This window comes from Myotis brandtii, unplaced genomic scaffold (assembly GCF_000412655.1).
Source record: "Myotis brandtii unplaced genomic scaffold, ASM41265v1 scaffold111, whole genome shotgun sequence".
Lineage (NCBI taxonomy): Eukaryota > Metazoa > Chordata > Mammalia > Chiroptera > Vespertilionidae > Myotis > Myotis brandtii.
The window spans coordinates 850,640-874,995 of record NW_005353789.1 but is presented as its reverse complement, the minus strand read 5'-3'; the positions used below and the strand labels follow the sequence as shown (position 1 = coordinate 874,995).

Genomic DNA, 24,356 nt, shown 5'->3' with positions numbered 1-24,356 from the left:
TGAACGAGTGAGACACGTGATGCTGGGCTGATGTTGTGGCGTTCACTGTGACGTTTGCTGCGCCAACTAGCGGTTGGGTATCTGAAGCTGGCTCGTAACCCGAATTTTAGCTCGCAACTCAAAGCAACTCAAAGCAAAAAATCGGCCGAGAGACGGCTTTATCTCGAAAAACTCGTTAGTCGGGACACTCGTAAGTCAAGGCCCCACTGTATATATATTTTTATTGATTTCAGAGAGGAAGGAAGAGGAAGAGAGAGAAACATCAATGATGAGAATCACTGACGATTGGCTGTCTCCTGCATGCTCTCCCTGGGGATGGAGCCCACAACCCAGGCATGTGCCCTGACGGGGAATCGAAGTATGACCTCCTGGTTCACAGGTCAAAATTCAACCACTGAGCCACACTGGTCAGGCTGAAATGAAAACTTTTTAACAAAAAGCAGTTTATATGGCAGATAGTCATGTCCTAGACTAGAATCTTGCCTGACAAAAGTCAATCTTTACCTCAACTTAGCTTGTCTACTGTTTTTTTAAAAATATATTTCTTTATTGATTTCAAAGAGGAAGGGAAGAGAGATAGAAACATCAATGATGAGAAAGAATCATTGATCGGCTGCCTCCTGCACACCCTCTACTGGGGATTGAGCCCACAACCCAGGCATGTGTCCTTGGCCGGAATTGAACCTGGGACCCTTCAGTCCATAGGCTGACTCTCTATCCACTGAGCCAAGCTGGCTAGGGCTTGTCTACTGTTTTTTGCATCTATGACAACATACCTTTGGAAAATCAGGGTAACTTGCCTTTTGTTCCGGACCTTCAGAGCACAATCTATGCACCAGAGTCTACAAATCCTCTCATTGTTACTTTTATTGTGTTAACTGCTGACTATTAACTATCCTGTATCCTCCTATGTAAAAGATGTATATGTCTATCACTTTTAATATCCTATATAATGAAGGGTAATATGCAAATTGACCATCACTCCAACACAAAAGATGACTGATTCACAGATTTGCTAAACAATTCAATTAAATGATTAGTTCATATCTGTCTGAATAGCATGATTATTCACTGACACACCAACGAAAGGGTTTCTTTGCCTTTCTGACCTAGCTTTACATCAATTTCCATTTTCTCTCTTTTTGTGGACTTGGTTTTATGGCTTACAATTTAACATATTCATGATAATTTTTATATGATATGATTTACTAGCAGAAGCCACCTATTTGATCAGGTGTTCAAACAACAACAAATAATAGAGTCAAGCCCAGCCAGTGTGGCTCAGTGGCTGAACTTTGACCCATGAACCAGGAGGGCACGGTTTGATTCCCAGTCAGTACACATGCCTGGATTATGGACTTGATCCCCAGTAGGAGGCAGCTGACCAATGATTCTCTCTCATCATTGATGTTTCTATTTCTCTCTCCCTCTCTCTTCCTCTCTCTAATATCAATACAAACATAAAATAAAATAAAAAAAGAGTTAATCTCTTCGAACACCAAATGAAAAACTGGCTTGTTGGACTCAGATTTTAAGAGACTTTAAAAAATAATCTTGATTATATGCAATTTTCACTCATACTGGCTTTAGGACTAACAAAATTTACTTTCCTATATTTCCCCGAGTGGTGCTTTTGACCTATGCAATACATAAATGAGGAATTCAGTATACAAACCTTTTTTAAAAAATATGTTTTTAAAATTGATTTTTAGAGAAAGAGGAAGGTGGGAGATAGAGAAAACCATCAATGATGAGAGAGAATCATCAATCGGCTGTCTCCTGCATGCCCCCTACTGGACATCAAGCCTGCAACCCAGGCATGTGCCCTGATCAGGAGTCAAACCAGTGACCTTTGGTTGCATGGGACAATGCTCAACCAACTGAGCCACACTGTCCAGGGCAGTACACAAATCTTGCATACTCCTGCAGCAGAGCAAACCTTACTAGGGGAGAGTGCAATCCTTGGTGGTATTACCTGACCAAGTGCAAGGCTAGGCCTTCTGCCAAAACTAAAAATAAAGTGAAATCTGAAAGAATAAAAATATATCAGATGAGAAGAGCCAACTATAGGAATGACTCAACTCCAAAGAATCTCATTAAAGAGTTTCAGGTGCACCAAGAAACCAATTACAGCCCTGGCCAGATGGCTGGGTTGGTTGGAGCATCGTCCAAGTCACCAAAAGTTTACAGGATCGATTCTTGGGCAGGACATATACCTAGGCTGCTGGTTCAATCCCCAGTCGGGGCACAAACAGGAGGCCACCAATTAATGTTTCTATTTCACATTGATGTTTCTAACAAAGGAAGAAAAAGGGAAGGGAGGGAGGGAAAGAGGGTGGGAGGGAGGAACTAATCTTGGCATGACTAGATTCTTGTATTTAACCTTTGAATAGAAAAATAATAAACTATATAGTACTTTCTCTGAAACAAGAGGATGATTTACATGGCATCTGTCAAAGGAGTTTCAATTACGTTCTTCAGAAAAGATGCCTGGGTCCTGGCCAGGTGGCTATTTGGTTGGAGTGTCTTCCCATGCACCAAAAGGTGGTGACTCCATCCCATCCGGGAACAAATGATAGGTAACCGATGGATGTTTCCCCTCCCCCACCTCTCCCTTTCCCTTCCTCCCTTCCTCTCTCTCTAAAAGTCAATAAAAATATATCCTAGGGTGAGGATTTAAAAAAAAAAAAGATTCCTGATGCATAAATAAAAACAGCCAGTTGAGTGGGGTGACAAAGAGTAAAAACAGATGCAATCACCTCACAATGACCAATAACTTTTTCCAGCAATATTTTACATTTCTCCTTTCCTGTTTTTATGTTAACAAAGCAAACTTCTTAACATAATTTATTTTTCCACAGAGCAGTGTTCTTCAACAGTGCACTATTGGCAATATAAATCTTTATTCTCAGGACTATACCCTGAAATGCAGGCTATTTTGCATCTATATATATTCCAAAAAGCCCATGGGGGACAGACTGGGTAGTACTGACCTTCAGTTGAGAACCACTATAGAGTTTCCTATCCACTCTGACGTTATTATTTTTATTGAAAATCTGATTTGCATACATCCATGTATAATGATCAAGAAGTTATGAACTGGTAAAGCAGCTAATGAGATCCCAAACTGTAATGACAAAACTAAAGCACAGGCATACCTCAGAGATATTGCAGGTTTGGTTCTAGACCACTGCAAGCGAGTTGTAATCTTTTTACTGTGGAGGGTTTTGCCTTTAATTTGTTAAAAAAAACAACCCAAAAACCTCAACATCTGTGAAGCACAGTAAAACTAGGCGCAATAAAACGAGGTAGGCCTGTATTGCTCTCTGAGCCTTGCTTGGGAGGCCAGAAGGTTTTCCTCAAATGAGGGCCCTTGGGCTAACTATGCGTATCTTCATACTCCAATAGCAAAGCAATCTCCCAATTTTCAAGTGAAATTTTATAGTATGCTCTTTCTAACATGATTTTCAAAAGATGGCTACATTACTTTCCCCAGCCAGCATCTCACCTCATAGCATTCACAGTAGTTTTTAAGACATCCTGAGCGTTTGCAATTACATCCTTTGCTGTGACGTCGATCTGATTCTCCCTCCTTTCCTTTTCCTATTTTAGGCTTAAAAGCTTCTGGATTTCTGTCAAGGCATGCCTATCAAAACAGAGCACATACAAGTGATATTAAATCAAAGGAAATTAAATTTAAATACTGCAAAGGGGAATTAATTTTCCTTGTAAAACAAAGAGTTCCACATAAAACAGGTGAAAACTAAAATTTTCGTCAGTTAAATGAAATAAAAAATAATCACCTTTATTGCTTTTTGCCTTTCATTTTCATGTTCCAAATTATTATAACAATTAGTACAATTGCAGTTGTTGCAAAATTCACCATTTGCAAAGCAATCACAATATCTGGAATATAAAAGTTGGTGTAAGTTATATTAAAAAAGTCATTTTTAAAATAAACAAAACTATAAATTATCTGATTTAATAGCATTATACACGTGATAAAACATTTTAGAAATGTACTCAGTGCTACCCAGTTAGAGTTAACATATACAGTGGGGCCTTGACATACGAGTTTAATTCGTTCCGTGACTGAGCTCGTAACTCAAATTACTCGTATGTCAAATCAAAAAGTGAACGAGTGAGACACGTGATGCTGGGCTGATGTTGTGGCGTTCACTGTGACGTTCGCTGTGCCAACTAGCGGTGGGGTATCTGAAGCTGGCTCATAACCCGAATTTTAGCTCGCAACTCAAAGCAAAAAATCAACCGAGAGATGGCTCATATCTCGAAAAACTCGTTAGTCGGGACACTCGTAAGTCAAGGCCCCACTGTATTGTCAGCTACATGATAAAGCTCAAAATTAAAGTCACTGGCTCCTAGAATTTTACTTTAGAAACTTAGTTCCAGTAGTAACAGCTGTCAACACTAAAGCTACACGATTCTGTGTGCCCCCAAGGTAAATTATTTCAAAATCACGATAAAGGAGAAATATGGGTTATATTCTGTTAGTGGAACCTGCTCGCTTGAACTACTGCCATGCTTCTTTGGATTCTAAACTCCCACATGACCAATGCTTTTCATTTAATTGTTTCATGTCAAATCTCTTACTTCAGTACTAATAAGCAAATTAATCATCCAATAATTTTAAGACTACTCAGAGTATCACCTCATTCAAAGAGACCAAACGATAAAGGTCATAAATAAGATCAAATTTATTATTAATGAGGACAGAGACTACGTCTGTCTCCTGCTGCTGTGTCCCTAACTCCTACTCCTGTGTCTCATCTATGGTAAAGACCCTACAATTATTTTTTTCTGAATGAATGAAACAGTATTTTCACACTATCATACTCTCAAACATTCACACTTGTATGTTTCTTTAAATTACTTAGACTTACAGAATTGGTCTATAAAGAAATTTTAGTTAACTATATTTATTTTTAAAAGCATTTTTGGGTATATCAAATGAGGAAACAGTAGCAAAAAGACTTACAATTTCAAACACAGCGATTTTGTACAATTACAGGGCTTTCTGGGCCGACTGGCAGACTCTGATGGGATTATACTATACAGACACACACAAAAAGATACATATTTTAATCAGTTAAAAGTATTCAAAATTAATAAAGTCCCGGACCTGTAAATTCCTCCTAAGACAAAGCTTTAACAGATGTATAAATCTCTAATAAGTTTGCCATGTTGTTCCATTTACATTAAGTTCAAAAGCAAGTTGTAACATGAAAACATAGGCAGAGAGTCAAGATATGAGGGGGGGGCACATTATCGGCCCTGGCCAGTGTGGCTCAGTTGGTTGGACATCATCCCTGTGCACCAAAAGGTTGCCAGTTTGATTCCTGGTCAGGGCACATGCCCAAGTTGCAGGCTCGATCCCCAGTGCGGGGTGAGCACTCTCAAATCAATGTTTCTCTCTCTCTCTCCTTTCCTCTCTCTCTCAAAGTCAATACAAAATCCTTAAAAAAAAAAGAACATTATCAATAACTTCTACAGAACATTCCACAAAAAATACTCTTCCTTCAGAGAACTAAAGATTAAATCTCCCCAAAACTTTTCAGACTTAATTATAAAAGATAGTGAGTAGAAAAGAGTTCAGGGAGCTGGAATTTTGGAGGGGAGAGGTAAGACTAGTTCCATCCAACACTGCAAAGGCAACAAACAACAGATTAAAAAACAGATTAAAAAAACCACACACACACACACAAAACAAAAAAAGCAAGGACCCAACAAAACAATTTAAAAACCAATATCCTTTAAAAAATATATTCAGGGTGGGAAAAGGAGAGAAGAGGGGAGACAGAGAGAGAATAAAGCATGTGGAAAAATTAATATATCCAAGAAAAAGAAAGTTGGGGCTTCTCTTTTATATTTTGGATGAGCTACTAATATATTTAACACATGAAAATAAATACATGACTCTTAAAATTTAAAAAGTCCACCCACATATCTCCAAGAACCCCCCTTCACTCCCCGACACCAGGCCTGGGAAAACTCCAGCAGCCTCCAGACTCAGCTGGAAACTCATCCTGAGCAGAAAGCTTGGTTTGTAGGGGAGGAGAAGGAATTCTCCAGGTTTTCAGAAATATCATTATTCACACTTGGTGGCAAGACAATGTGTGGGAATGATGGAGGAGATGGAGGGCCTCTGGGGGAAGGGTGGGGAGCCCTGGGTTGGCACTGATACAGTGTTGGATATGACAAAACTAGAACAGGCCTCTCAAGGGATGGCCCTCAAATAAGATATTTGGGAGTTCTTTTGACTATCTCGCATAGCTTTAAGGGGGGAAAAATCAAATAAATGTATTTTGAAATATATATATTTGATGCTGCATTTAACCTGATCCAACAATTTAACTTACATATTTTCCAAATACTCACCCATTGAATGGAAGCCTTGCCTGGGTCTGGACACCTGATGTACCAGTAAAGTTAGAGCTGCTTGCTATAGACACATATGAAGACTGCTGTAGCTACATGTAAAGAAAGATAATTTTAGACCATATTTACAAAAATGGACAATATTCGCAGATATAGTTATCAGTGAGAAGCACAAATTCATTTACTAAAACAGAAAAAATAAAATGAAAAATCTCATGCAAACATACTACCTCAAGGCAGCTTTTCTAAAGATCCAAACTAATATTAGAGGTAAAAACAATGTAAACATTTTAAAGTACAACATGGTACAAATACAGTAGGTCCTCGGGTTACGTTGGAGATCCATTTCTATGGCGCAACAAAACGAGATTTTCGCTGTAAGTCGGAACCCACCTACATTATCACCTACGTCACTCACATGGAGCACATACACAGCAGTAATGAAGTGAAACAGTAAAAAAAATTTGAAAGAAAGATAACAATTCCTGACCTTTACTTGTGGTAAATAAATAATAAAAAACATAAAGCACATATGTACATACGTCAAAATGACAGAATTTTTTTTTTAATAAATACTGTAAATGGGAGATGGCAATATAACCACGAAACGACATACATTGAGTCCGATGTAACCCAAGGACTGCCTGTATAATAAATTTTTTCATAGAGGAGTATCTTATTAGAATTAGAAAATTCCCTAAAAGTACTGTAATCTCTTGTATTGGCTAAAAAAATGCAATGTAAATAAAATTTACTATATTGATCATTCATCACATTGTAAGTTATAGAAAATGAGAAGTTACATGCACAATAATTAAGTTTCTATTTTACACTGGATTTCTAAACATAAAAGAGATGCTAATGATAAAAATACTGAACATTAATGGTATTTAAAAATTAGTAGCCACACACCATACTCCAAAGTACATTTCATTAAAGTAAGATAGGTTTTTGTTTCTCCTCTTACAAGCTGAATAAATCAACAACTCAATAGTTTAGAACATGGTACTAATTTGCTTGACTCTTAACTTTCTAAAAGTGTTTTTATTGATTTTAGAGAGAAAGGGAGAGGAATAGAGAGAGACTTTGACAAGAGAGAAACATCGACTGGCTGCCTCCTGCACAGCCCCTCCTGGGGATCAAGCCCAAAACCCAGGCATGTGTCCTGACCAGGAATGGAACCAGTGACCTCTTGGTTCATGGGTCAATGCTCAACCACTGAACAACACTGTCCGGGCAAATTTGCTTGACTCTGATATGAAAAAGAAAACTTCTGCTTCCTAGAAGCAGCACTCTTAATCCAAGCCAGCCAACTGGATAATCTGTGGCTTTGATCTAAAGATGGACAAAATGGCCCTAACTGGTTTGGCTCAGTGGATAGAGCATCGGCCTGAGGACTGAAGGGTCCTAGGTTCGATTCCGGTCAAGGGCATATACCTTGGTTGCGGGCACATCCCCAGTAGGAGGTATGCAGGAGGCAGCTGACGGATGTTTCTCTCTCATCGATGTTTCTAACTCTCTATCCCTCTCCCTTCCTCTCTGTAAAAAATCAATTTAAAAAAAATAATAAAGATGGACAAAATGAGTCTGGACAGATCACTAAAGACATGTCACCTGGAAATCCATCTAACAGTCTATTTTCCAAGAACAAGTCAGTGGCTTTATATTCATAGATGAAGAAGAGCTTTATTAGGGTCACAGTCCTTTCTGAATTCATTTGGACTCTGATAATTTTAACTTCATCTTATTTTCTCTTATATCTATACTAGAGGCCCCGGTGCACGAAATTCGTGCATAGGAGAGGGGGGGGGCCCACAGCCCGGCCTGCAACCTCTTACAATCCAGGACCCCTTGGACATCCCTCTCGCAATCCGGGACCACTGGCTTCTAACTGCTTGCCTGCCTGATCGCCCCTAACCACTCTTCCTGCTTGCCTGATCACCCCTAACTGCTCGCTTGCCTGCCTGATCTTCCCTAAACACTCTGCCTGCCTGCCTGATTGCCCCTAACCACTCACCTGCCTGCCTGATTAGCCCTAACAACTCTGCCTGCCTGCCTGATTGCCCCTAACCACTCGCCTGCCTGACTGATCCCCCTAACCACTCTACCTCAGCCCCCGCCGCTGTGGCTTTGTCCGGAAGGACGTCCGGAAGGTTGTTCGGCTGTCTGGTCTAATTAGCATATTATGCTTTTATTATCATAGATGGTCTTGCCCTCTCATCAACCTGCTTTCAGCTCCAAATTGTCTAACTTAAATATTTGACTTGTGCTTTATATTTCTCAATGTTAAGAATACACAAAAATAAACTCAGAAGTTTTCATCAACATTTCAAAATTCTGGAAAGAGCCATCTTAATACTGAGTTAGATGGTTTGAGTCATTTTCAGAATGTGACAATGCTATCCATCTTAGACCTAATATCCTTTTGGAAATGCAATGACTTCATTTTTGCCTCATACCTGAGTAACATACTGAGCTGGAAGCACTGCGTAACCCACATTCCCTGTCCCTGGAGCCGGTGCCAGCACCGTGCCTGGCGGCAGGTTAGTGAGGTTTGGCTGGATCTGTGGCAGTGGGGTGGCAGGCATGATGAGCCGTTGCTGTGGCTGGCTAGTAGTAACGATCTGTGAAGTTGGATTAATTGGTTTTGGAACAACCTAAAAAAAGGAAAGATCAAATAATTACAAAAAATAAATTTTATAATTTTCCAATTCAGTATACATCTCTTATACTTAAATCTTAACTTTCACCCATGGGTAAGGCAGGAAGATGGTGGCTGCAAAGAAGATTAAAAAGCTGCCCGGCCAGTGTGACTTGATGATTGTCGACCTATGAACCAGGAGGTTAAGGTTTGATTCCTGGTCAGAGCACATGCCCAGATAGCGGGCTCAATCCCCGGTGGGGGGCATGCAGGAGGCAGCCAATCAATGATTCTTTCTCATCATTGGTTTCTGTCTCGTTCTCCCTCTCCCTTCCTCTTTGAAATCAATAAAATATATATATGTATATATTTTTTAAAGTGGCTGGAGTCAATCAATTCTAGGCTATAACTTGCTATGAAAACTGGGAAGTACGTGCTGGAGTACAAGTAGCCTCTAAAAACGATCAGACAAGGCAAAGTGAAACTGGTCACCCTCGCCAGCAACTGTCCAGTCTTAGGAAGTCTGAAATAGAGCGCTACGCCATGTTGGCCAAGCCTAGTGTCCATCACTACAGTGGCAATGACACCGCACTGGGCACAGCATGTGAAGGTTATGCACACGGCTATCACTGCTCCAGGTGATTCTGCTATCATTAGAAGCATGCCAGAACAGACTGGTGAAAAGTAAATCAGGCATTTTTCTTTAATAAAACTGGCCAAAGCTTAATTTTTTAAAAATATCTTAACTTTTTATTTTAAAAGTAAATTGTCTGTTTGGGAGATACTGAGAAAAGAAGTTATGTGATACTCACTTGTTTGACAGTCTGTGTAAGTGGAACTGACATCCGCACTGGAGTGGTGCTAACCACGGGCTTTGCTTTTTTAAAAAGGGGGGAAAAGGTACAATTTACTTCCATACAATAATATTTAAAACACTTAAGGTTCTTAGCTCTCTCAAGATAGCCTCATGAAAGAGCTTAAAGAATTCCAACCTGTTTCTTATTTGGAGCAATCCTAAACCATCTACCAAGAAACTTTTATCAAAATTCCTTAACCCATCTGCCAGGTAGCTATAGTCACTTTATGAGGGAATGTTTCTCATTTAAAACATTCTTCTAAAAATACTTCAATGTGTATGCAGATGATTTATACATTCACTACTAAATACAGTCAGATGAAACGTTGCATAAATTTAAAAACCTGCCATTCAGGAGCTTGGGTAACAATGCTATTCTGTACTATTTCTAATTGCTATGTTTGTATTTAAACCAAAGAAAACATCATCCTTGTATAAGTCATTATTTACAAAGTACCTACTAGAACAGCCATGGGCAAACTACGGCCCGCGGGCGGCGTTTGAAATGAATAAAACTAAAAAAAAAAAAAAGACCGTACCCTTTTATGTAATGATGTTTACTTTGAATTTATATTAGTTCACACAAACACTCCATCCATGCTTTTGTTCCGGCCCTCCGGTCCAGGTTTAAGAACCCATTGTGGCCCTCGAGTCAAAAAGTTTGCCCACCCCTGTACTAGAAGGTAGTATAGCATGAAGGTTAAGAATATGTGTGGGCAACCTAGCCCGTTTGGCTTAGTGGATAGAGCATCTGGCCTGCGGACTGAAGGGTCCCGTGTTTGATTCCAGTCAAGGGCACAAGCCCGGGTTGTGGGCTCAATCCCCAGTAGGGAGCGTGCAGGAGGCAGCCAATCCATGATTCTCTCCCATCACTGATGTTTCTATCTCTCTCTCCCTCTCCCTTCCTCTCTGGAATAAAAAATATATTTTTTAAAAATTGGTTTTAAAAAAAGAATATGTGTGGGCTCATAAGTCATCTGACCCTGGAGATTCTAATCCCAATTCTGCTTCTTTCCAACTACTTAAACTCTCTTTGTCTGCATCTCCATCTGCAATATGGAGATAGTAACTCCTTTAAAATTTAGGTATAAGGATTAAATATGTTAACTCATAAAAATTTATTTTAAAAGTGCCCAACAAATAGTTAAGTGCTTAATAAATGTTAGATGCCGTTATTATTGTTGTTGTTATTACTACAAACATTGCTACTATATAAATGGCATTGTGGACAGCATCCCAGGAAAACTAAAGTACAAGACACCTACTGAAAGAGATTACATTAAGTAGAGCAGATTAGACAGTACCAAATCAAATAAATCCCGTTAAAAAAAAGTGCTGTGGGAATTCAAATGAGAAAGAACATACATGTGATTGGCAGAGGATGGGAGTATGGAAAGAATGCACTGAGGACACTGTCCTGAGACAGGTCCTGACCAGTGGACAGGTTGCAGAGAGGGCACACAGCCCGGAGGAGGACATTCCATGCAGGGGCAGAAGCATGAGATGTGGAGGCTCGATGCCGGGAAGCTGCAAAGCATTTCACAAAAATGTTGGTGAACAGACCAGTTTGGTTGGAACCGAGGGTTAAAATAGGTAAGCACAAGCAAAAATCAGATTGCAGCCGTTTTGAAGACCTTGAATGTTAAGGTAGAAGTCTATTTTTAATTCAGTAGGCAATGAGAAGTTTCTAACAATTCAGAAGTACTCCAGAAATACTATTTGGAATAGGAAAAAACACACACAAAAAACAAACAAACCAAAAAAAACAAACACACCTGTATTTGAAAGTGTAAATGTGTAAAACAGAATGGAGTTGCAAGAAACAAGAAAAGTTAAAAAGGATGCAACAAATGAGGGTCTGATCTGGGGTGACAGTGCTGGGAATGGAAAGAAGAGAACAGCTGTAGAGACATGATAGAGGTGAAAGGAGCATGAATTATCCACCATTTGGATAGCAGAATTGCAGGTATAAGGGAAGAAAAGTCATTGCTAAGCTTTCAAGTGACTGGGAAAATGACAGCTATTAAAACTAAAAATACAAGGATGAGCTGATTTAAAGGGAAAATGAAACCTGACATAGAGAAATGCTATGATAAAATTAAGGACTGGCACTACACCTATTATGTTTGGACTGAAAGAAATACAATGTGTGCTACTATCACCACTTCCATACATAGTCTAAAAAAGGGATTTAGAAAGAACAGCCCTTAGGTTTTTACTTATGCAAATGATCGAGCCTGGTCTGAAAGGGAGGTTGAGATAATGGGATCTAAACTGCTCTGAACTGTAAAAGAAAAAGAGAAAGAAAAAAGACTTCCTTTGATAGAAAGGCTGGGAGGATTGATGGCTGAAGAGGAAAAGTTGAGAGTCCTGGAAGAACATTAGAGAACTCTCACCTAAAAGGGAGCAGGCCCCTGCAGCAAGGTGACAAACCAGGGAGAAGGGGGAAGGAGGACAACCTCCAGAAAATGTAGTTAGTGATGATGACTGCATATCTCTAAACATACAAAAAGCCACTAGGTGGTATGCTTAGCAAGGATGAATTTTAAAGTAGATATGAATTATCTATAATAATAAAAGCATAATATGCTAATTAGACCAGATGACCTTCCGGATGAAGCTGGGGCTGCGAGGGAAGCCTGGGTTCCGGGTGCCTGCTGGCGGCCAGAGGGAAGCCCAGGTCCCGGGTGCCAGAGGAAAGCCGGTGCTGGCAGCCAGAGAAAGGTGGTTCCAGCAGCCGGGGGAAGGCAGAATTTCGTGCATCGGGTCTCTAGTATCTCAATAAAGATGCTATACAAAGAGTGTACGACCATGAATTATAGGAGCAGTGACATCTGATACCTGATTTGAAAGTTTCCTGTTGTTTGATTCTCCTCAGTTACTTTATCTTTTAGTAAAATTTTAATAACCATTGTTGACTGGTCTCAGCAATACTATAAGGAATTAAAAGCCTGAATTCATGCTTGAGACACCGAAGAGTGGGCTCCCTATACCACTTGCACACAGAGCAGCAATTCTGAAGTGAATCCAACAACTAAAAGAACACAAGAACCCTAGCTCGTTTGGCTCAGTGGATAGAGCGTTGGCCTGCGGACTGAAGGGTCCCAGGTTCGATTCCGGTCAAGGGCACATGCCTGGGTTGCGGGTTCGATCCCCAGTAGGGGGCATGCAGGAGGCAGCCGATCAATGATTCTCTCTCATCATTGATGTTTCTATCTCTCTCCCCCTCTCCTTTCCTCTCTGAAATAAAAAAAAATAAATAAACAAATAAACAAATGCAAGAAGTTCCTAGTGGTCTGTGAAATAATGGGGAAGAGGTGTGTGGCTTGTCCTCAAACTCTGATGATTCTTATTTGGAGAATAAAGGAAGGATAGCTGTCCCTGTGCTTGAGCACACACAGAGCTTGAAACTTTGGGAACTCTAGGTTTCCATTAGCTTGGCATCTGCATTCTGCATCTTAACTGAAAGCTGGGGAATGAAGAAAACAACACTTCTAAATTACCTAGGGAAGGGGGGGGGGGCGTCATATTAATGTTCTATACCTAAGTGAGCAGTCCCTATCTCTCCTTCTCTTTATCTTTACAGCAGTCTCATTTCACTACTATTGCAGTTTTCATAGAAGCTGACATAATCTTTTTGTTTTTAACAGGAATTCTGAACAATCCTTTTAGAAAAGCCCCTTCCAAACTTCAGAAACCATACCTGCAAGTTCTTAAGACTTTAATTTCTTAAACTGATTTCCTCCTTCACCAAGATGGTAGGACATTATATTCTAAAAAGGTTAAATAAGCACTCTTCTCGTCTTTCTACAGTGCTGCCTACCATCCAGCCAGCAATTAACAGTATGCAGCCTTTGAATACTGGTTTTTGTATGACTTTGGTGGGAAAATGTACAAGTTGAGCCCAATTCTCTTTTGCATAAATAAATCACTCATAGGAAATCAAGCCCTTGGAAAGACATATTGAGCTATAAACTGTCCTAATCCTTTCACACCATTCAATTTTTAAGTAAATATGAAGAAAGGTTATGTGCGTGGGTCTGTACTTCAGGTGGCAGAAAAGATTAAACATAAACAGAAAATGGAAGGACTATACTAGTAAACAGAAATACCCTCCAGGAAAAAATACAGCTGAGCAAAATAAAAGCATATTTTAATGACTTTTTATTAGCAATTACAGATTCAAAATAAGAATGAAAGTGACATAAATTTTTACTTATCATTTATACCTTGCCTACTGATTATTTCAACTGACCCAAAATGTATCAAACATCTTCATAATTTAGAAAATAAGATAAATAATTTGGTTCCATCTAAATTTATGTCACTGGCGTAAGTGGTAGGCTTTTAAACTAACAATAAAATGGCCAACTGCAAATAATTATGATTATCTGGCAGCATAGCACACTGTGCACCAACTTCTAGCAGAATGAAATACTATAGTCATATACAACTGATTCTATTTCACTGCTTCCTAATTCAAACTGTTAGCTGAAATGCCATAATTAATCAGATCAGCAAGAAAAGGACTGATGTTTTTTAATAATGTTCAAAGCATTAATTACTATTTTAAAAAATAATTACTAACCTTGCTGAAGAGGCTGAGTGTTTGTACTGGGATTCTGACTAACTGGCTGGGTTGAGCTACTGGCTGTTGTGGCAGTAACAAGTCGGACATAATGAAACTTGCTTCCAGGCACTTGGATCTGCTGGACATTTGGAGCAGTTGCCAGAGGAATAATTGTCTTAAACTGTGATGTGCTCACGCCTCCAACAGTGATGGTCTGCACAGCTGATTTCACTGCCTATTAAACAATACAACATGGCTATCATTAATCTGGTATTTAACTTTCCTATACCTTTTAATTTAAGACAATCACTCAAGTTAAAGCTTGTTCCTGTAGTTCATCAAACACTGTTCAAAGGACAACCTGTTCAAAGAGAAATGAAAAGAATAGCAATGAATACAGGAGTAAAACCACAATTAATGAGTTTTGTCTTCCATCTCTAATAGTTACCTTCCTTGACAATCCAGGTCAGATGACTTGCTATAAAAAGTTAATACTTAAATTACAAAAACTTAAACAATTTTGTTCATATCAGGTAAAATGTATAAGAAAAAGATTATTTTAAAACTCCAAGAATTGCCCTGACTGGCTTGGCTCAGTGGATAGAGCGTCAGCCTGAGGACTGAAGGGTCCCAGGTTCGGTTCCGGCCAAGGGCACATGCCTGGGTTGCGGGCTTGATCCCCAGTAGGGGGTGTGCAGGAGGCAGCCAATCAATGATTCTCTCTCATCATTGATGTTTCTATCTCTCTCTCCCTTTCCCTTCCTCTCTGAAATCAATAAAGAAATAAATTAAAAAAAAAAAACAACTCCAAGAATTAAGCTTCATAATCAACACAGAGAAAAAAGGATAAAGATATTTGGTTTTGTCACTACCCACCAAATTAACTATGACAAATTTCATTTTCCCATGTTCTAAAAGAAAAAGAAACCCAAAAGAAAAGTCATTTTTAAGTATAGTCATTTCTGAAAGGCTTAGAACACCACAGATACAAATGTACCCACTAACATATGGGTAGGACACCAAATTTAGTCCAGAATTACACCAACTTTGTCTAGGGAAACTAATTTTGGGTGATTCAGATCTGAGTCAATATAATCATTTTTAATTTTCTCCTTCAGTCTGACAAAAAGTAATGTGACTTCCTAAAAAGCTAAGCGAAACATCAGAGGCAGAAGAAAACTAACGTCTTTTTTCTCCAATCAATGTTGTTTAATCAATGTATAACGGACTGTCATACAAAGCAAAGGTCCTGACAAGATTCTCCAACTACTTCTGTAGAATTATTTTATAAGGAATTACATCCCTACCTATTCTTCAAAAATCCCTCATGCTAAAGGGTAATTAACATGATGGAGACCTATATTCATTATATGAATAATTTATAAAAAATAATTCTGAAGAATTTAAACATTTCTTTAAAAGCCCAGGAAATTAAAAAAGGAGAATGTCATTTAGTTTGGAAACTCTATAGGTGACAGTCAAAGGAGATTATTTCAGCATCAAATAATTCACATGTTATCATTAGGCAGAGATACCACAAAGCAGATTTAAAATAAAGATCCTATATAACAAAGAGGTAATATGCAAATTAACCCTCACACCCTCACAAAGATGGCTGCCTAGGGCCAGGCCAGCAGGGGGGTTAGTGAGGGACGATCAAATGACTGAACAGCAGTCTGCATGGGGCGACCAGGCTGGCAAGGGGAGCAGTTAGGGGCAACCAGGCTAGAAGAGGGGGGCAGTTAGGGGTGACCAGGCCAGCAGGGGGGGCAGTTAAGGGCGATCAGGCAGGCAGGCAGGTGAGCAATTAGGAGCCTGTGGTTCAGGATTGTGAGAGGGATGTCTGGGATCGGGCCTAAACCAGCCGTCGGACATCCCCCAAGGGGTCCCGGATTGGAGAGGGTGCAGGCTGGGCTGAGAGGACCCCCCCACCCATGCAGGAATTTTGTGCACCAAGCCTCTAGTTTTGATATATTACCTCACTCAGTAATCACAATAAGGATGTCCGACTGCCGGTTTAGGCCCTATCCCCAGGAACGGGCCTAAACCGGCAGTCGGACATCCACCAAGGGGTCCTGGATTGGAGAGGGTGCAGGCTGGGCTGAGAGGACTCCCCCCCACCCTGTGTATGAATTTCATGCACCGGGCTTCTAGTAAGAGATAATAGCCATAGCAGTCAGTAAGTTAAATGAAAATATGAAGCTTAAGGGATAAAATGTGTACATATGGGAGCTACTAAAAAATCAAGCAACCTAGCCCTAACTGGTTTGGTTCAATGGATAGAGTGTCAGCCTGCGGACTCAAGGGTCCTGAGTTCGATTCCAGTCAAGGGCATGTACCTTGGTTACAGGCACATACCCAGTGGGGAGTGTGCAGGAGGCAGCTGATCGATGTTTCTCTCTCATCAATGTTTCTAACTCTCTATCCCTCTCTCTTCCTCTCTGTGAGAAATCAATAAAATATTTAAAAAAAAAAATCAAGCAACCTATAAGACAAATATGTACAATGGTGTAAGACATACTCTATCCTTGCTCTATCGCAGTGGTTCTCAACCTGTGGGTCGCGACCTCTTTGGCAGTCGAACGACCCTTTCACAGGGGTTGCCAAAGACCATCCTGCATATCAGATATTTACATTAAGATTCATAACAGTAGCAACATTACAGTTATGAAGTAGCAACGAAAATAATTTTATGGTTGGGTCACAACATGAGGAACTGTATTTAAAGGGCCAGAAGGTTGAGAACCACTACTCTATCAGCTCAAAATGGGGGTGGGTGGGGAATACTACCTTAAGCAACAAGGTGCCTCAAACTTAACAGTTCAGTGTATTGGTAATGTCATATGTACACAAGACAGTACTTTTAAAAAAACTGTAGCCTGGCCGGTGTGGCTCAGTGGTTGAGCATTGACCTGTGAACCAGAAGGTCACGATTTGATTCCCGGTCAGGGCACATGCCCAGGTTTGGGCTCGATCCCTAGAATAGGGCATGCAGAAGCCAGCCAATCAATGATTCTCTCTCATCACTGATGTTTCTATCTCTCTCTCCCTCTCCCTTCCCCTCTGATATCAAAATATATTTAAAAATTAAAAAACTGTAAGTAAGATTATCTAATTTATATCTAGCAACAACTTTAGGAGCTAGACATAGCATGGCACAAGTACAGGGTTTAGTTAAGTTTGCACAGTCCTTTTTCCGACTCTTTACTTTCAACTTTTCTAAATCCTAAATTTCAAGCTACAACTCTTATAAGCTGTATATAATTGGGTCTTTTTAAAAATATATATATTTTTATTGATTTCAAAGAGGAAGGAAGAGGGGGAGAGAGAGAGAAACATCCATGATGAGAGAGAATCATGGACTGGCTGCCTCCTGCAAGTACCCCAACTGGGGATCGAGCCCACAACCCGGGCATGAGCCCCTGACCAGAATCGAGCCTGGGACCCTTCAGTTCATAGGCCGACACTCTATCCACTGAGCCAAACCGGCCAGGGCAATTGGGTCTTTTTTTAAATAATTGGGTATTCAAAATAATCAGATTTTTCTATATTTTTAACGAGCATCTATCTGTTTACATATAACATAGTTAATTAAATATTTGAACTTAAATCTACCACTGTACTTCTTCCTATTTGAACCACATATTCTCTTCTGTTCCTTTTTCTCTTTCTTGCCTTCTTTTGGTTAAATATTTGATCACTTAATTTCTCCACTGTATTAACTTGTTATTTATACATTATGTCACTATTCTCTTAGTAATTATTCTAGAGCAGGGGTCCTCAAACTACGGCCCGCGGGCCACATGCAAATACAAATATAGTATTTGTTCCCGTTTTGTTTTTTTACTTCAAAATAAGATATGTGCAGTGTGCATAGGAATTTGTTCATAGTGTTGTTTTTTTTTAACTATAGTCCGGCCCTCCAACAGTCTGAGGGACAGTGAACTGGCCCCCTGTTTAAAAAGTTTGAGGACCCCTGTTCTAGAGATTACCCTGTAGGAATTTAGTTAGTACTTTACACATTGTCCAGACAATGAAAGAACGTATAACACTAACACCATTTACTCTTGCCCCATCTTTGTGCTGTTAAGTATTTTAATTCTACATATAACTGAAATTCCACAAGACATTTATATATACCCCACAAATTTACCCTTTCTGTCCTTTCCTTAAGTATAGGTCGGCTGAAGAGAAATTCTCTCCACTTACTCTCTCAAAAAAAATCTAATTTGTATCTATCTAATTTGCTGATAAATTCATCTACTAAATTCTTAAATCTCCATTAAGAATGAAAATTTTAAATTTGAAAATATTCTCATTCTCATAAAAATATTCATGATTCCTTTTCATAGTTTCTAATTCTCTGCTGAAGTTTTTCATCTTGTTAAAAAATTTCTGAATATATTAATCTCAGTTATTTTTAAAGTGTGAGTCTGGACGAAACCGGTTTGGCTCAGTGGATAGAGCGTCGGCCTGCGGACTGAAGGGTCCCAGGTTCGATTCTGGTCAAGGGCATGTACCTGGGTTTCGGGCACATCCCCAGTGGGAGATGTGCAGGAGGCAGCTGATCGATGTTTCTGGCTCTCTATCTCTCTCTCTTCCTCTCTGTAAAAAAGCAATAAAATATATTAAAAATAAATAAATAAAATAAAATAAAAATAAAGTGTGAGTCTGATAATTCTATCACATAGATCTCTTGGTTTTGAATAATTTGGTCTGGTTGCCTGGTATGCCTGTGGCTCAGTAGCTGACTGCTGTCCCATGCATTGAGAGGTCGCATGTTCATTGTCTGGTCAGGGCACGCCTAGGGCGGACTTCCCTAGGCTTGCTTCCCTTTACTTCAGGATGGTGGCTTCTGATTTCCTGGCTCCCTTGGTAAGTCTCAAATGCCAAACAGATTTTTTAAAATATATTTTATTTTGATTTTTAGTTGTTCTTGGTGGAATGAGTCTGCAAGCTAGTTCTGTAAAGCCAAAACAGAAAATCCAGAGTTCCTGGTTTTCAATCTAGGTTTCATTTCCTAGTTGTGTAACCTTGTGCAACTAACTAAACTTTTCTGTATCTAAGTTTTCTCATCTGAAAATATGAAAATGGTACTTTTTCAAAGGATTGTTGTAATAGTTAAATAAATTAAATTATATAAGCTACAAATAAGAACTCATCACCTATACAATGCTCAATTAATGTGAGCTGCTATTTGTATCATTATTATGAAAGTTAATAGCACCAAGAATTGTTAACAACTAAGGTTACACATCTGCCTCTAAGAAACATGAAAGTATTTTTTAATCAGTTAGTAAACTGAATAGAAGTATACATAACATTAAAAAAACATTTTTAATTTTTATTTATTTTTAAAACTGATACATTTTCTCTTATTTTAAAAATGTTTTTATTGATTTTTTTTAGAGAGAGAGAAAGGGAAAGGGAGAAATAAACATCGATTGGCTGCCTTCTGCACATCCTACTGGGGACTGAGCCTGCAACCCACATAACTGGGAATAGAACTGGTGACTTCTCAGAGCAAGGGATGACACTCTAACCAACTGAGCAACCCGGCCAGGGCACCAAATAATGATTTTGGATGAATACTTTAAAAAAATATACTGGAGTAAAAAAACTTGAATAAGCATCGCTCAAAAATTCAAAATTCAAAATTCATACATAAAGATACTATGCAATATTTTGAGTAATTTTATGTGCACAAAATTTCTGCAAGGAAAAAAAAAGACAAAGTTAACTGGGGAAAATGTTTATAACCACATTAATAAGAAATGATTAGTTACCTTAATATGCTGTGGACTTTTTTGTAGTTCACAAGGAAAAAAGGACAAACCACTTAATGAATATCAGAGTTCACAGAAGAGGAATCCAAAAGACACAAAGATATGAGTAACTTTTTGAAATATAAATCTAGTGAGATCTTTTAATCAGTTAAATTGGCAGTGACTAAAAAATGGCTGATTAAACAGGAGAACACAGAAATAGACCCACACAAATATAGTCAACTGATATCTGTCAGAGGAGCAAAGGCAATTCAATGGAGAAGGATAGTTTTTGCAACAAGTGGTGCTGGAAAAACAGGACATCCACATGCAAAGAACTGAATTTCAACACAGGTCTTATCAGCATCATAGACTTAAAACTCCTACAAGATAACGAGAAAATTTAGGTTTCCTTGAGTTTGGTGATGATTTTTTAGATAGAATACCAAAAGCACAAACTATGAAAGAAAAACACTGAAAAGTCAAACATTATTAAAATTAAAATTTCTGCTCTCAGAAATTTTACTGTTAAGAGAATAAAAAGAAAAGCCATAGAAATTATCTGCAAAAATCACAGTAAAGTCTAAAGATACAGGAGCCGTCTGGGTTCCATTCCCGAATTTCTAGAAACTAAATGGCACCACAGGAATGCAACCAGCAAAACCCAGACTATGAAAAACTACAGGATATAAACAACCCAACTTTTCTTTTTCTTTTTTTTTTAAATATATTTTTATTGATTTCAGAGAAGAAGGGAGAGAAAGAGAGAGAGAGACACATCAATGATGCGAGAGAATCATTAACTGGCTGCCTTTTGCATGCCCCCCCACTGGGGATTGAGCCTGCAACCCGGGCTTGTGCCCTGACTGGGAATCAAACTGTGACCTCCAGGTTCATAGGTTGATGCTTAACCACTGAGCCATGCCAGCTGGGCCCAACTTTGTTTAAAAAAAGGGTTGGGAAAAGAAAAATAGGAAAACAACAAAACTAAGAAATATCAATCATTCACAAATTTATCTAAATCCCAAATTAAAACATAGTATAGAAAAAAAAGATGGTCCTTGCCAGTTTGTCTCAGTGGATAGAGCATTGACCCACGGACCAAAGAATTGCAGGTTTGATTCTGGTCAAGGGCACATACCTCATATCTCAGTTGCAGACTTGATCACTGGCCCCAGTCGCGGGAGATAGCCAATCAATGTCTCTCTCTCACATCGATGTTTCTCTCTGCCTCTCTGTCTCCCCCTACCTTCCATGCTCTCTAAAAATCAATGGCAAAATATCCTTCAGTGAGGATTAACAAAAACAGAGGACTCTTTCCCCCTCCCCATGTGGGAGTCTGTGCTTGTTTCTCAATAAATTTACACCTTTTACTATACCATCTTTCGTCCGTGGTTTCATTCTTCGAATCCACAGGAAAAGAGCCTGGGAACCATCCTGCCCAGAGGAACACCACTCGTTCTAGTCCAATTTTCCCGTATCAGCATCACCCCGTGCACCAAGAGGTCACAGGTTGAAATCCTGGTCAGGGCACATGCCTGGGTTGTGGGCTCAATCCCCAGTAGGGGGTGTGCAGGAGGCAGCCGATCAATGATTCTCTCTCATCATTGATATTTCTCTCTCTCTCTCTCCCTCTCCTTTCCTCTCTAAAGCCTATAAAAACATTTTTTTTTTTAATTCTCATAATCTGCCCTAACTGGTTTGGCTCAGTGGATCAGCATCGGCCTGTGGACTGAAGGGTCCCAGGTTCCATTCCGGTCAAGGGCACATGCCTGGGTTATGGGCATATCCCCAGTATGGGGTGTGCAGGAGGCAGGTGATCGATGTTTCTCTCTCATCGATGTTTCTAACTCTCTCCCTCTCCCTTCTTCTCTGTAAAAAATCAGTAAAATATATATTTTTAAAAATTCTCATAATCTCTCTCTGTATATGCTCTCCACTCCCTCCAAAGCATTATTAATTCTAATCAGAGAGGCTGTTTTACTGTTCCATGTGTACATCTTACCTATTTCACTGCTAGTCCTTTACTCTTGTGGCTGACATCCACTCTAATTCAAATCTACACAAAACCTTAGCTCAGGGATGCTTGCTCAACTCATTCCAACTGTGGTTGAATCCCCTTATAATAGGACCTTGTGCTATCATATGTCTTTTCTTGCTTTAGCAATTTTACATGTTTGTATAATTATTTGATTCATTTGTCACACCTCCATAGATTTTAGGTTCCACTTGCCTATTTTTGCTCTCTACAGTTTCCCCAAAGAGCACAACTCCAACACATAGTAGGCATTCAATAAGGATTTGGTGATTGGTGAATGAAGGGATACCAGGATTTATCTCTTTCTCTTTAGTTTCATATCACCTAGTCTATACCACACAATTTAGCACCCATTTCATTATTCATTATTGGCTTACTACATTCAATTTTGTCTGCCCAACCATTGTAAGCTCTTCAATAGTTCCCACAGCCTCAGCACAGGGCACACACAGACCTCAGTAAATATTGATGGCCATTGACAAACACAGAATAGAAGAGTATCTCTTTATTATAGGAAACCATTATTGCTCAGGCTCCCAGGTTCTTGCCTAACTAATGCCAATTACCTGTGTTAATATCCTATCTAATAAAGATAGAATATGCAAATTGACCATCACTTCATGACAAATATGGCAGCACCCACAGCCAATAAGGAGGGAATATGCAAATTGACACGATAAAGATGGCATCTGCTGGGCTGGGACGCTTGCGTTGTCACCATGGCGATGACGCAGGTTTTCTGCCCCGCCCTGGCTGCTCCAGGCCTCTGGGCAATGCGAAGGCGGAAAGGCGGCTCCAAGCCGAAGCAAAGGTGGCTCTGAGCCGAAGCAAAGGCGGTGCCGCCAACCAGGGGAAGGAAGGCCTATTCTTGCACGAATCTTCGTGCATCGGGCATCTAGTAGCATTATAATGCTATATAAGAATATGATATGGACTGATTATTGCTGATATTCTTTTCTGCTCCCAGACATATAGCCAGATTATATTTCCTAGCCTCCTTTGCAGTAAGGTAAGTCTCACTTCACTAGCTAAAAGTGAAGTGAAGTGAATGGATGTAATATGCACACTTTCAGGTCTGGCCCCTAAAAACCTCCTACAGGGCCCTGACTAGTTTGGCTCAGTGGATAGAGAGTCGGCCTGTGGACTGAAGGATCCAGGTTTGATTCCAGTCTAGGGCACATGCCCGGTTGAGGGCTTGATGCCCAGTAGGGGGCGTGCAGGAGGCAGCCGGTCAATGATTCTCTCTCTTCATTGATGTTTCTCTCTCTCCCTCTCCCTTCCTCTCTGAAATCAATAAAAATAATTTTTAATAAGTAAATAAATACAAACCTCCCACATGTGCTTTTCCATGTCTTTTCCCTTCCAGTTGGCTGGAATGGACATAACCTTCAGGGAGATTAATAACATCATTCAGTGTATTGTAACTTCTAGCCTATTATAAATATTGGCATTTTAAAATAAAACTGTCATATCACTTTAAAAAAAATTTTTTTTTATTGATTTCAGAGAGGAAGGGAGAGGGAAAGAGAAACATCGATGTGAGAGTGAAATATTGATAGGCTGCCTCCTGCATGCCCCCCACCTGGGATCAAGCCCACAACCCGGGCATATGCCCTGACAAGGAATTGAACTGGCAACCTTTCAGTGCATGGGATGACACCCAAACCACTGAACCACATTAGCCAGAGCTGTCCTATCACTTTTTGTAATATATTTTATGGAATCAAATCAACACAGTGACTTGATACTCAGCAGTATTATTAAAATACAATAAACCATTCTTTACTATTCGGGAGTATATATTATTCCCTTTCCTCTGTGAACTTGTATATTTTAGTTTAACATTTTTTTATTAGAAATTTTATTCATTTTTTAAATTTATCTTTATTGTTGATAGTATTACAGATGTAGTTTAACATTTTATGCTTTAAATTCTTTTATCATAATGATATACAAACTGAAATTTTAAAAACATTTCCTATTACCATTATGTACAGCTCTAAGTGTTAAATAATTTCATACTGATTGAGTTAATATAACTATTGTATACACTTAATCAGAACAATACAAATTTATTTATTTATTTATTT

General features: G+C 39.3%; 1 protein-coding gene and 1 pseudogene across 6 annotated transcripts in view; one reads left to right on the top strand and one right to left on the bottom strand.

Moving 5' to 3' along the window:
* Window positions 1–24,356, bottom strand: part of LIN54 (lin-54 DREAM MuvB core complex component) — a 64,032-nt gene that overhangs the window by 7,021 nt on the left and 32,655 nt on the right. For all 6 annotated transcript variants that reach the window (XM_005857385.2, XM_005857387.2, XM_014544585.1 and 3 more), the window contains exons 5-11: window positions 14,482–14,698; window positions 9,850–9,914; window positions 8,856–9,053; window positions 6,397–6,488; window positions 4,997–5,068; window positions 3,804–3,906; window positions 3,509–3,646 (exon numbers count right to left, since the gene is read on the bottom strand). In XM_005857385.2, coding sequence (XP_005857447.1) covers window positions 3,509–3,646; window positions 3,804–3,906; window positions 4,997–5,068; window positions 6,397–6,488; window positions 8,856–9,053; window positions 9,850–9,914; window positions 14,482–14,698 — 885 coding nt within the window. The remainder of the gene's footprint in view (window positions 1–3,508; window positions 3,647–3,803; window positions 3,907–4,996; window positions 5,069–6,396; window positions 6,489–8,855; window positions 9,054–9,849; window positions 9,915–14,481; window positions 14,699–24,356) is intronic.
* LOC102250766 lies at window positions 9,166–9,821 on the top strand (annotated as a pseudogene).